This window comes from Rhinatrema bivittatum, chromosome 6 (genome assembly GCF_901001135.1).
Source record: "Rhinatrema bivittatum chromosome 6, aRhiBiv1.1, whole genome shotgun sequence".
NCBI classification, from domain to species: domain Eukaryota; kingdom Metazoa; phylum Chordata; class Amphibia; order Gymnophiona; family Rhinatrematidae; genus Rhinatrema; species Rhinatrema bivittatum.
In genome coordinates this window covers 121,048,243-121,061,285 of record NC_042620.1, presented here as the reverse complement: position 1 = coordinate 121,061,285, position 13,043 = coordinate 121,048,243, and the positions used below count along the sequence as shown (strand labels likewise).

The 13,043-nt window shown below is 39.3% G+C and overlaps 1 protein-coding gene across 1 annotated transcript in view; it reads right to left on the bottom strand.

Annotated features, from left to right (window-relative positions):
- AGPS (alkylglycerone phosphate synthase) overlaps nucleotides 1-13,043 on the bottom strand; it is a 394,780-nt gene that overhangs the window by 38,774 nt on the left and 342,963 nt on the right. Inside the window, exons 15-16 of the mRNA XM_029605879.1 lie at nucleotides 4,773-4,842; nucleotides 3,050-3,111 (exon numbers count right to left, since the gene is read on the bottom strand). Coding sequence (XP_029461739.1) covers nucleotides 3,050-3,111; nucleotides 4,773-4,842 — 132 coding nt within the window. The remainder of the gene's footprint in view (nucleotides 1-3,049; nucleotides 3,112-4,772; nucleotides 4,843-13,043) is intronic.

The window sequence follows — 13,043 nt, the reverse complement described above, 5'->3', positions numbered from 1 at the left end:
TTGGGAGACAAAAATGTTTTATTTTTTCCCCTCAAAGAAAATTGAGAGAGCCGGCCATACCCTCTTTTTATCTTTTACTCTGTCTGATTCCACTAGAAAGGAATCTGAAAAACAGGCTCAGGAAATTTGAAAAAAGTTCCCTTTTGGCATCCTCTCTCACTGGGTTTCTTTTTTTGGAGGCGGGGGGGGGGGGGGGGGGGGGACAGACAGAAAGGGGGCAGTTTCTTCCTGCTCCCTTTTAGCTTTCACTCAACTGAAACTTTCATTCACAGCTAGTCAGGGATTACAAGAATTAAAAATGACTTATGCCACTTTCTGCTGACTCAACCACAAATTTAGAGAGACAACATATTTAACCTATATAATATTTATTGAAAATATCCACATATATACCTACATAGACATTTAAAACTAAGCTAGCACACTCACACATTCATACAACCAAATTAAAATGACAAATGTTCATTTGAGATGTTAGATTGAAATTAACATGTCTTATTTTTACAATGAAGACTTCAGCGGGTGACGGCGTGTTACGTCACTTCCGACGATACAATCATGTTTGTTTGAGTATGCAGGTTGGCGGTTCCATATAGAAGTGCATTGATTTGAAAGTAAAAGTGTATAACAATCACTGAGGGGAACGCCGTACAATATGGACTCTGGATTGTGGTTTCATGTTTGAATATAATAAAAAACTTGAAAATATAAGTCCCTGAGGAAGCCCCCAACAACAGGGGTGAAACGAAGATATCTTTTGTCGGACACATCGAGCATATGATCTTGACTAAATGAATGCGGATACATCGGATACATTGCGATGATCAATGAATATATTAGTGATAATTTATAATGATACATGAAATTAAAGAAAGAGATATGCAGTTCTAATTGTGATTTGACATTTTAGAAGGTTTAAATTCTATACTGTTGAATATTCAGTTTTCAGCTTAACAAGTGTCTTCATTGTAAAAATAAGACATGTTAATTTCAATCTAACATCTCAAATGAACATTTGTCATTTTAATTTGGTTGTATGAATGTGTGAGTATGCTAGCTTAGTTTTAAATGTCTATGTAGGTATATATGTGGATATTTTCAATAAATATTATATAGGTTAAATATGTTGTCTCTCTAAATTTGTGGTTGAGTTTATGACAGTGATATAGAGAGTTGTATTTTAAAGATTACCCTTTGTGTTATGATACTTTCTGCTGACTGGCATCTTATGATCTTTGCCGATTCCAACAGGCTTTAGAGAAGTGCTAAGAAGACTAAGTGGTTGACAATTACTCTTTGGCCTCCGGATATATGAATGTTACATGGAAACGATGTGATGTTTGCATAACGAACGTCGGTATACAAAAATTTTAAATAAAATAAATAAATAAATATATCCATTTGTTTTGTACATGGCATAGTTACCTCCATGAGCATTGACATACCTCCCTTTTCGCAGCAGAAACAGCAGGAGGCATCTAGGCAATCCTAGTCTAGAAGGCACACATTTCAAAAAACGTTTTCAAAAGAAGTTTTCATCTATCCTCATTGGCTCCTTTGGACTAAATGCAGAAATTGATTGGTGTCGGCTGTTATGAAATGGGACTTCCTAAATGCCTATCTACAAGAGAAGGGTTAAGAGAGCTGCTTGAGTTTGAACTAAAATATGCAGCATGTTGAAATTGTCATCTTAAAGCAGCTTTGGAGAAATGTGGTCCGCGTGGCAGAGTTAATTACTGCTTTCTACTTCTGGTGTTTTTCTTGAAAATTTGTTTGAAGGCTTTTCGGTCTGCAGAAATCTAATAGTGTTTATTAAGTAACTGCTATATATGAAAGGGTTTTATTCCCTATGATGGAAGAAATGTAGCTCAAAAGATTGATACTGATAAGCTATGCTAATATGTTCTTAGGCTTCTCTGGTAAGAGCTGTCTGAGGTACTGCCCCCCTTTTTGCTTTTGAGGTGAATTTTGGCAGAGCTACTGGCTCCATGTGCATTTTAATTAAAAATTTAAAAAAATTGTTTAGAAAAAGGTTTTGAAAATTTGCTGATACCAGTTTTGTGTTTATGTATTCACTGGGAAGAATTTGGGTCTGGTGTATGATGTAAAATACAAACATTCAACAAAACGTATTTGGATACATACTGATGTGCATGCCTCTAGTTCCTCATGTACTACAGTTTGGCAAGCAACTAGCTATTTGTTCTCAAGAGTGAGTACTGGGGTTTCCTCCATTGATTCCTATGGAGCCAGGGTGAATAAGTATGTCAAAATATGCAAATGAGGTGCAGTGGAGATCATTGTTCCTTATAAACTGTGTGCACACACATCATGAAACAAGCGCACAAACGAAAACAGCACACAAGAAAAGGAAAAAGAACACTGCATACAAATTTGTACACAATGGAGCACACGAGAACTTTTTTGCACATAGCCCACAGAAAAAAATAGAGGTAACATTGGTGGAGATTAAAGTGTGGGTAGGCATTTTGGCTTATTGTCCTTAGATTACATTATCATAACCTGTACATTGTCAGTGCAGTTTCTCTGTTTTGTTTTTTTAAAATAGGGAACCAACATCACCTGAGTGACTTTGCATGTCTGAAATGTGTTACTCAGGCCCATACACAAGGAAATGAGGCAGCTAATGATTTCTATTGCTCTGAGCTAGGCGGGACCAAAATGCATACGTATATTCTTATTGTCCGATTTTACTCCACTTCAACCTCTACTCCAGCTTTTTTTTTTATTATTATTTTTTTTATTTGCTTGCCTTCTCAAATAGCTATTCACTAGACTCCTTTCAGGCCTCAAACAATGCTTTTAAAATCTACTCGTTAGTGAATAAGGAGTTTTGACTGGCCATCAAGTCCTTTTTGGTTTGGAAACTGCTGCAAGCTATCAGGTCTCCTTAAGACACAAATTGTCAGATCCAGCACAAAATTGCTGAATATAGGAAACAAACTAAGAATATTTAGCAATTCTAATGACGACAGCACTTAGACATGTTCATTTGCAAAGACGAAGAAAAATGCTACAGCAGTTTTACCTATCCCAGGGAACAGAGGTCTCAAATGATTCTCCAATTAAATAGTACTCCATGCCCAGGTCCTATTGAAGAAGAAACAAAATTTAAAAAAAATAAATCAACAAGATATTAGCAGAGTTTTTCAATGGACTAGATTTGTGCAGCCAAGTACAATGAGATTCTCAGCTGAGCAGTTTTTAAAAGACGTTTTTGTACAAGTCATACAAATAATATACCTGGCACAATATTGGCCTACATTAGTTCCTGCTCTGTCTAGCACTGGAATTTAATTTGCTCATCCTGAAATAGTTTTGAGCACATTTAGACAAATACAAATCTATAAAACAGCACTGTGTAGCTATACTAGCAAGCATACAAAAGCGTTTCATTATCATATGTTACATGCATAATTCAAAACAGAACGTTTTTAACCGAGCTAATGCTAAACATTGTGCTAAGAAAGGTTTATTGATACACAGTCTCAAAACTATTGCTAATATTACCTTACAAACTAAGGGAACTCACAGACCATCTTTATGCAGTATTCACTGCAATATTCGAGAAGAAAACAACCAGTTTCACAGGGACACCAAAGAATTTTGGTAGAAAAATATATTTTAAATCATAGGTTTTGGGGTTATAAATTAGTTTGCCCAGGCCAGCACAGCGATCTGGGTTCTATTCCTGGGTCAGTGCTTTGCTCCCTGGGCCAGCCGGGAATACTGCAGAGGCAGGAGTCATAGTCCCCCAGCACCCTCCCTCCCAAGAGTGGGATAGGACAGGGAAGAAGGGAGTCCAAGTCATCTCAAAAAATTAAAATGTTAGCAGTGGTTTTTACTAGTTATTTTTGCAGTCTTTCCCCCGTGAAAACAAAAGCTTTTTACAAATGCTTTGGGAATCTTAACAGTGGCCTTGGTTATACAGTAGTTACATTGATTTTTTTTTTTTTTTTTTTTAATAGCACAGCAGGAAAGGTAAGGGCACTTGGAGATCTAGATGTCTGACTTGTTCTACAAGGACAAATCCAAATTCAAGATTCAAAATAAAATGTGGAAGGACTTAAAAGTAAACCCCCCCCCCCCCCCCCCAAGAAAACCATGATCAGATTAGTTTCTTAAGATCAAGTTATAACCACAAATGGTAATGTACTTTTCTGCTAATAGGAAAAGGTTTCCCCCTCCCCCATTACCAATTTAAGCTATATTGATAAAGAAAGATAAACCTGATGACAAATTGTAACTTTTAATGACCATGGTAATTAAAATGTGTTTCAAAATAGCCTTTATTTTCAAAAGGTTTCTCCCAATTCTGTGTCTGAAGAAAAACAATCTTTTAAAAATGGGTTCACGTCTCTCAATAAATATTATAGCTATGATAGAAAACAATGTTGGCCATTAAACATTTTAGGCACTCTCAGGTCAAACATATGTAGCATGTGGATCAACTGGAGGAAAAAAGCAGCATCTGCTTGAAATGTTTGATCTGTAGACTATCTTTGCATAAACAATGCTCAAGGCGGTGAAGAGAATACAATAGGAACAATAGCAAAATAACCATGAAAAACAGGGATAAAACAAAAAGTAAAACCCAACAATAAAACAATAGCATACAATATAACAATTCATTAGACAGATTTGCTTTTGACTTTATAAGGCTTTATTCTAAAGCTTTCTGTGTGGCTTTGTAGTCTAAGTATGTCAATATTTGCATCACTTTCTGGACAAAGAAAAAAAGACTGACCTACCCGAAGGTAGGCGATGACAAATGTCAGCATGTAACCCCTCTGTCCATTATCTTCTCCTGCGGCCAGACCACTGCAATTGTTAGGATGGTTAAATATTAAAAAGGGCTTTCATGCAAATAGCATCTCAGACACAGTGAAAAGAATCTCTAACATAGAAAACTTAATATAAAATATTTTAAATTTTACTTAGCAAACTTCATACTGATCAACTACAACATAGGAAAAGATGAAAACATTCTCAAACTCAAAAAGTGTTAATGAGTTTTACCTCATTTCTTTACTTTATATTAGATGTGTGTGGCCTCCAGGTTTCATAAAATGTAAACAGAGCGACAACGCAAAATTCATGAGCTGATACTGAACTATAGAATATTAAGTTCTAGATTTTAAAAAATCCACATGAATCAAACTGAAAATAGTTGAAAATTGTTTTGACATCTCTCTCTCTATATATATGTATGTAAAAGGCTTGTGTCATGTCGGTTAGTCAGTCACACTGTCGTGTCTGTGTTTGGCCAACAGGTGTTGCCTGCAACAGTGGAAGGTGTTGTACTGTGCATAGACAATCTGCTCCATCTGCAAAGACCTGTTTGTCAGGTTTATACCCAGGCAAACACATACACAAGCAGTCATGGGCACACATAGGCACTGATAGGTAGAGACACACACAAAGGCAATGACAAATAATCAGGTAAAGAGAGCCACGTACAAGCAGAGAAAGACATTCATACAGGCAGACACAAATACACACAGGCGAACATACACAGGCACATGCAGGCAGGCAGGCACAGGCGAATATACACATAGGCAGAGGCACACGCAGGCAGGCATAGGCGAACACACACTCACACAGGCTCCCAAACACACACATACAGGCAAGCATAGGCCCAGACACGTGTACATACACACACACAGGCAACCCCCCCACCAAGCACAGATACAGATACACACACACAGACACAGGCACCCACACACAGGCGTGTACATACCCAGGATATTACAGATCAGATTATCTGAGCAACGCTGAGCACTTTTCATTAGTATTAATATAAAACCAGAAATTAGCCAGGACACAAGTCTGCTTCCTCAGTCATACCAGAAAAGTCAAATCAGTTAATCAGATTAACCAAAGTTTTTTTCCCCACAAACTTATCTCCATTATCTGGAAGATGCACACTGGCTGCAGGACTGAATTAGTCTCACTAATTAAATTCAGTAAATACTGACAACTTCCAATGAGTATAAATGTAAAAAAAAATCAACCACCAACAAAAAAACATCTGCTTCCAAAATGTCCTCCCTGCTGTCTCTTGCTATAGAGCCTTACCTATAACTAAAGTCATTTGATCAATTAAAAGGGCAGGAGGTAACTATTTTACCCTACAATTTTTAGGTCATGTTTACTCAAAGCAAAAAGAACCCATCATGCTGTGTTCTTACTGTTTACTTTAACATCAAACAATCTTCTAGTAACTCTCCAACATTATGAACAAAAAGTGTTTCCACCATGTGGGAACCATGTGTTTAAAAATGGTTTTGACTCAAACTAAAGTGAAGGCGGCAAAAATACATGAATAATTCAAAAGATCTCACTTCTGGACAGCCCTGCTAATAAAAAGTCTTCAATTCTAAAACTGAGAGCAGTACCCTTATAAATAAGAGATTTTTCTGCAATAAGTGTTTCATATCCAGAACAAGACTGTATCTTTAGAATTCTTCTCACAGACTGGAAATTAGAGAAAGGTCCTGCAGAACAGGGCCCTCCATGATCCACACAGTCAAGCCTTTTGCTCTGCCAGTTTGAAATAGCTGACATAAACCAACTAACAAGGAAGTAATACATAATGTAACCTAATATACTGAGTTCAGCACACCAGGCAGTTTAGATCCCTTTCTGTCCTACCATTTAGTTCTTCAGGTAGTTTTTTTTTTTCTTACTTTACCATTATGTCTATTATATTTATAGGTGCACTGAAGTAGCTTGTGTGTTCTAAGAAGCTTTTCTTTTAAAATTTGAAATAAATTAAAGTGTAAGATAACATTCCATTTTCTATAAAGAAAAAAAAACATTTCACAAAAGGTAAAAAAAAACAAACACCAATTAAGATTTCTTCAGTCCTCAAATGCAAAATGGATCCAACCTCAACAAAAGAAAGGAAGGAAATAAGCAACCAATAACACCACCTCTGAAATATATCATAACATGCCGTTAGGCCCATTCAAACGGGCGAGATTCCATCGGTCAGACCGGCACGTCTGTTAGAGCCGCTCTCTTCTCCACAACTTCTTACCTTTCCCACTTACGCACTCATATCCTCTTACCTTTTCCTTCCATCCTCTCACCTCATCCACAACCCCTTCCCTCTCCCTCAGCCCACCTCCACTTCCTCTTTTTCTCTTCTCCACTTCTTACCCTTCCCCACTTACGTACTCATATCCCTCTTACCTTTTCCTTCCATCCTCTCACCTCATCCACAACCCCTTCCCTCTCCCTCAGCCCGCCTCCACTCCCTCTTTCTCGCTGTGCTCTTGCCAGACCTTGCAAAGTTCTCACGTCTGTTGTGTGTTTGAAACTGATGACAACACACCGTTCCCCCCCCCCAGCACCGCGCGTCCCGTTAAGCATGGCCCCGCTCTTGCTAGACGGCGCAGACACTCTCTCTCTCGTGCGGCCTCCCCGCAGCCCTCACACGGCTCCATTTCCTTGCCGGCGCCGCTCCGCTCTGACCAATGTGCTCTGGCGCCTGTGCATGTGTGGCATGTTGGGCTGAGCCACACTCTACTGCGCATTTGTGGACTGGTCAGAGCGCATTTATATTGTAGATTCTAAGCTAAATACAAGGAAAACCTTTAAAATATCCACATACCCAATTCTAAGACAGAAACCACTCAGGGGTCCTAGAAAGGAGACTTGAAAAATCTAGGTCAGCAGGATCCATAAGAGTTAACAGTCACCCTAGCAAGTGACCAAAGTGCTACTTAAAGATGTCAGAGGAGATACGATAGAGGTCTCTAAAATCTGGAATGGGGTGGAATGGATATACAAAATAATTATTTACCCTTTCAAACAGTACAAGGACTAGGGGAACACTCCATATAACCAATAGGTAGCACATTTAAACAGATAGGGAAAACTACTTTCCACTCGGCGCACAATTCAACTGTGGAATTTGTTGCCAGAGGTTGTAGTGCAAGCAGTTAGCTTACTGAGTTTTAAAAGGGTTTAGGCAGATTCCTGGAGGAAAAGTCCATAAACCATCATTAGCTACGAAGACTTGGGAAAGCAACTGCTTATCCCTGATTATGAGCAAGGATTGGATCTATTCTTTGGGATCCTGCTGGGGTACTTGTGACCTATACTGTCCATTGTTGGAAATAGGATGCAGTGCTTGAAGAACAGAGCAAGACATTATTATGATGCTAAAGTTTCCCAGTTTTTGCAATCAGAACAGTATTATCCATTATCAGGACATAATTTTAACTTCTAAGTGAGTCAAATTTCACAAGACTTTGTATTTTCCTTAATTGTTTCCGATAAGTAACCTTTGATTCTGTCTCACTAGACAAAAGTGTTCAAATCTTCCAGAGCCCAGTCAAAGAAAATTCAAGCCAGGTAATGGCTTTTTCAGATGATTTCTGCTGTGAATACCTGAGGAGTAGGTAGTAGACCAACATACCTTCTCCCTTTAATCTCCATGTAAGGAGAACTGGTCAGTCCAACAGAAGAATGTAATTCATTCTACGTAATTCAGATTTTAAAAATGAGGATTTGGCAGAAGTCCCTCGGCCAGCAATATTTATTTATTTATTTAGGTTTTTTATATACCGGCATTCATGATAAGATCACATCATGCCGGTTTACATTTGAACAAGGAGTGCAGGATAACATAAAACTGAAAACTTGTGCATAGGAAATGAAATTACAATGAACAAGGGTAATGGAACTAGGAGAAGAGAGAGAAAGGCATGAATAGGTTAACATCATAGTTAATTAGTTAATATGAGTAACACTTTTCATAAAGTTGATCACAACACTAGCTTGCATTACATATCCTGGGCCTTTCCTGCCAACAGAAGAGAGTGGCTCTACCACATCGGAAGCCTCCAACTATGCAAACCTCTCAGCCACAGAGGGGAGGGCTCATATTTCAGAGATGAGATGTTTTACTTTCCTCGATGTATTCATTGGCCAGTGGTTCCTACAAGCACGATACAAATAGAAACCTGGCTAATGCCAGCCTGATAGTCTATGGGCATCAGGCCCATTGCTGCTGCAGGGGTGTTGAAGAGTATACACTCACTCTGTCCTTGTTCCTCCCCATAACAGGTGTTGAAAGGGAAAGTAGAGCAGAACCACCAAGAAACCAGAAATGCACAGCCTAGCAGGTATCATGGAGTGTGGCTATCTTGTAAGTTTTTCCTATCTGTAGGATACTAGAAGCACTTAGTCAAAATTCTAAAACTCAGAGTACCCAAATACTTCTTATCAAAATAAGCCTGGAACCTAACAAATATTTAAATTGGAAGACATTTTGGGAGGTTTTTGGACCTGGATTTAGACTCTCAAATTGTTACCTCATTTCTTTACCAGTCTTTTAATGTACCATATTCCTGTAGACAAAGAAATAAAGCATGCAAAGGCATTTTTCTAATACAGGAGTAAAAGCAAGACAAGAGAGATTCACCCAGGAAATGAACATACGAATGAGTGAATGGTGTCAACAAAGATTTGGTTTCTTAGATCACAATCTGATATTCAATGAAGACGGTCTGTTGAGTAAAGATGGGATACAACTGTCAAGAAATAGAAAAAACTATCTTTGCTCATCGAGTAACCAACATAGAGAGATTACTAGATTTATTGGGAGATGGTGAAAAAAGATCACAGGTAAGCAGCACATATAGTAACCAGAATGAATTTTTGGGGAGGTGTACAAAGAGTCCTGTATTAGCAGATGGATTCACTGTAGTAGTAGTAGTAGTAGTAAATTGTTATGTTTAGGAATTTAAAACACTAGATGAAAATTAGATGACTATGAATTAAGGAAATCAAGGAAGCTGGTTAAGTAGCAGTAGGAGGATTGGTGCAATCCCTAGGAAGAACAGACAGGATACAAACCAAAGGTTGAAAAACAACTTGGAAAGTTATATATACAAAGTTTTATTGTCCAACTGACAAAATCATTGATCTAGAAGCCACTAAGGTAGAAGATGACAATAATATGGTGGCAGTAAATGATTTATGGTTCTGTGATAATCAGGACCGGGAGGTAAATACACCAGGAGTGTGGAGTGTGTGTGTGTGTGTGTGTGTGTGTGTAGGGGGGGGGGGGGGTGTGCAGTTGAAGGGTCAGGGGCAAAGTAAAAGCCATTGAAAAACCAGGTAAGTTAGGAGCAGTTAAGTTTCTTCAAGACAGCCCACAGAAACTTAACAGATGGAATATATATGTAGGTATACTCTGTAGGCTGCCACCACAAACAATAGGCTTTGCTACAGGATGGCAAGTGCCACCTCAAAAAATGGCTTGCAAATCCCAGTTTCAGAATAAGATTGGGTGGGCATTTGTTAGCCCCACCCGATCCACTGCAGTGCAAAGCAGTGGCTCACGGTTATGCACTCCCCCCCCCAATCAAGCAGCTGGAGCAGCATTAAAGTGGTGCATATTTCCTGCTGCTGCGATACTGCATAGCTGCTACAGCAAGATTGGCCCTGAGGTAGCAGAAGTTATGCTGCTTAAACTCTATTCGATTAGATGCACATGACCTAGACAATGAAAGAAAGGTGGGAGACTATGGTACTCTCCCCACTGCTCCTCTTAATTTGTGCTAGCCAACTGGGCAAGCATGTTCAAAACTTGCTGTCCAGCAGCACCTTCTGTAGGCTGATCTTGCAACGAATAAGACCAGCCTACAGGAAGTGCTCCCGGCGAGATTTGAATGTCTTTACCCAGCTGGCCAATAGGAACCAAGAAGAGCAATGGGGACAGCAGCATGGGACAAGAGATAAATGGTAGCCTTCAAGGGGGGAGAGAAAAAACTGGTGGCAGACAGATAGGACTGTGGAAGAGGAGAGTAAGAAACTGGTAGGGACTGATGGGATTGGGGGAGGGAAACAGAAGCCTGTGGGGAAAGAGAAACCGATGGTGGACTGATGGAGAAGGTGAGAAGAGCCTCTGGGGAGCATGAGAAGAATGTCTGGAGTGAGGAAGAGATCACGAGATGGTATGAAGGACCTGGAGGGACAGGGGAAAAGTTCAGAAGCAGTGTAAAGAGATATAATCGGGGGGTGGGGGAGACACAGGAAAGGTAAGTTCTGTGAAAGGAGTGTGTAAATGGGACTAGGATGGAGGTTAAATAGGGGAATGGGCAGCTGGGTAGGGAGTAAGAGAAAGAAGAAAGGTGCTGGATGCCAGAAGGGCATGAATAATGGTAAGGAGATAGGGTTAGTGAAGAAATGAAAGTCAGAGGAAAGCAGATAAAGGCTGGGGAGGGGGGAGGGGATACATAAAGAGTGGAAATGGGGAACTAAAAGAGTGGGTGACAGGGGGGGAATAGGAGGCTAGGGAAGAAGAGATGGGGAATGGGAAAGGGTGAGTACTGGGGAAAAGATGAGACGTGAAGAGAGGGAAAAAAGGACCAGTGGACAAGAGAAGGAAGACTGTTCCAAAATATAGCAATGAATCGACAAAGCGTCAACAGAAGAAAAAAATGAAAGGGAAAGATCAATGTCTGAGAAGGAAGGGAAGAAACAAGAGAAAGAAGAAATGGAAAATTAATAGGAAATCCTGCTAAAGGAGAAACCAGGACCAACTCAATTACAAAATAATGCCCAAACAAAAGTAGAAAATAAAAAAAAAATATTTTCAGGTTTTAGAGACTAGAATATCTCTGTTTTGGAAATGTGCATTTCTTATTTTTGTATTTTGCAAAGTATAGGAAAGATGCATTTCATATTTTCCCAGTATTGTACTACTTACAGCATCTGACTTCTTAAGTTTTCCATTTCAGTTTTTGTCTGCATGTTTCTGGTTCCAATTTGAGGTCCTTTATCTGTATGTTTTGCATGTTACCAAGTGAGGGATTCTGCTACCATGTAGTTTCTGTGTATGAACTTGTAACAATTTGGTTTGTTATGTTTTACCAAATAGGTGGTGTATTGGTATTCTAGGACCCGGGATAATATTTACAGTGCATCCTATTCAAAGGTTGTTACTGTTTCAGTCCTTGGAGTCAATGCTGTTACAGTAGAGCAGGTTTGTTATATAAATTTCTTTTTTTGCAGAGTTACTTCACTCAGTGTCTGACAGTGGAAGATGTTTGTGTTGCTGTTACTGAGGTAACAACTGGATTTGAATGGTTTTTTTTTTTTGGTATGGTGAATTGTAAGGGTCAGTATCACAGGTCTATTGTTGGGGAACTTTCTGTGGTTGCAGACTGTATCACTGAACTGGAGGTGCAGGATTTATATTGAGATTCTGTCCCTTCCTGTATAGACTTTAGACTTCACTCTTATATCCATATAGAAGAATTGGTTGAATAAGGCTATCAAACAATTTTAATGATTGCTTTACTGGGAGGTTAAACTGGACAGATTTAAAAAAAATTGCACAGAACCTTGGGACTTTTTCATATTGTATCTTTTATGGCCAATTTAATGGCAGGGAGCAGTAATGTGTGTAAATATCACTTTGGCATGTCCCTCTTCTTATTTAGCTTGTTCCCCCTCCCCCCCACCTGTCACCACCCCCAAATAATTCTGCCTAGAGATGCAAATGCCACAAAGGGAAGCGGTATATGTGGACATGCCCAAAGGATAGCATGCAAAGGCGAGAGACCGTTAATGGGGGATCTACATCTACCAGACGTAGATAGGAGAGTGCCAGTTGATGGGTCAATTAGAAGGGAATAAGGGAGACTTTGCAGAACTGAAGCAACTAGTTGATTAGTCCATTCATGGTAAGGTGACAGTGAAGCTGTAGCGACAAATGGAAACCACATCATTAATGTTATGGTATGGGACAATCTGAAGACCAGTGATCACCATACTGTGAGGCTCAATGTGAACACTGGATCAGAACCAAACTGTACTAGAGCAACAGTTCTAGAATTCAGAAGGCCTGATTGGAAGAAAATAAATGACTTATAGAAGCCTTGTCAGGAACATAAGAAATGTCATGCTGGGTCAGACCAAAGTGTAGAGTGACCAGTCCAGGTCACAAAATCCCAGCAGATCCCCAAAAATTAGATCTACTTCTTCTTACTTACTCCCAG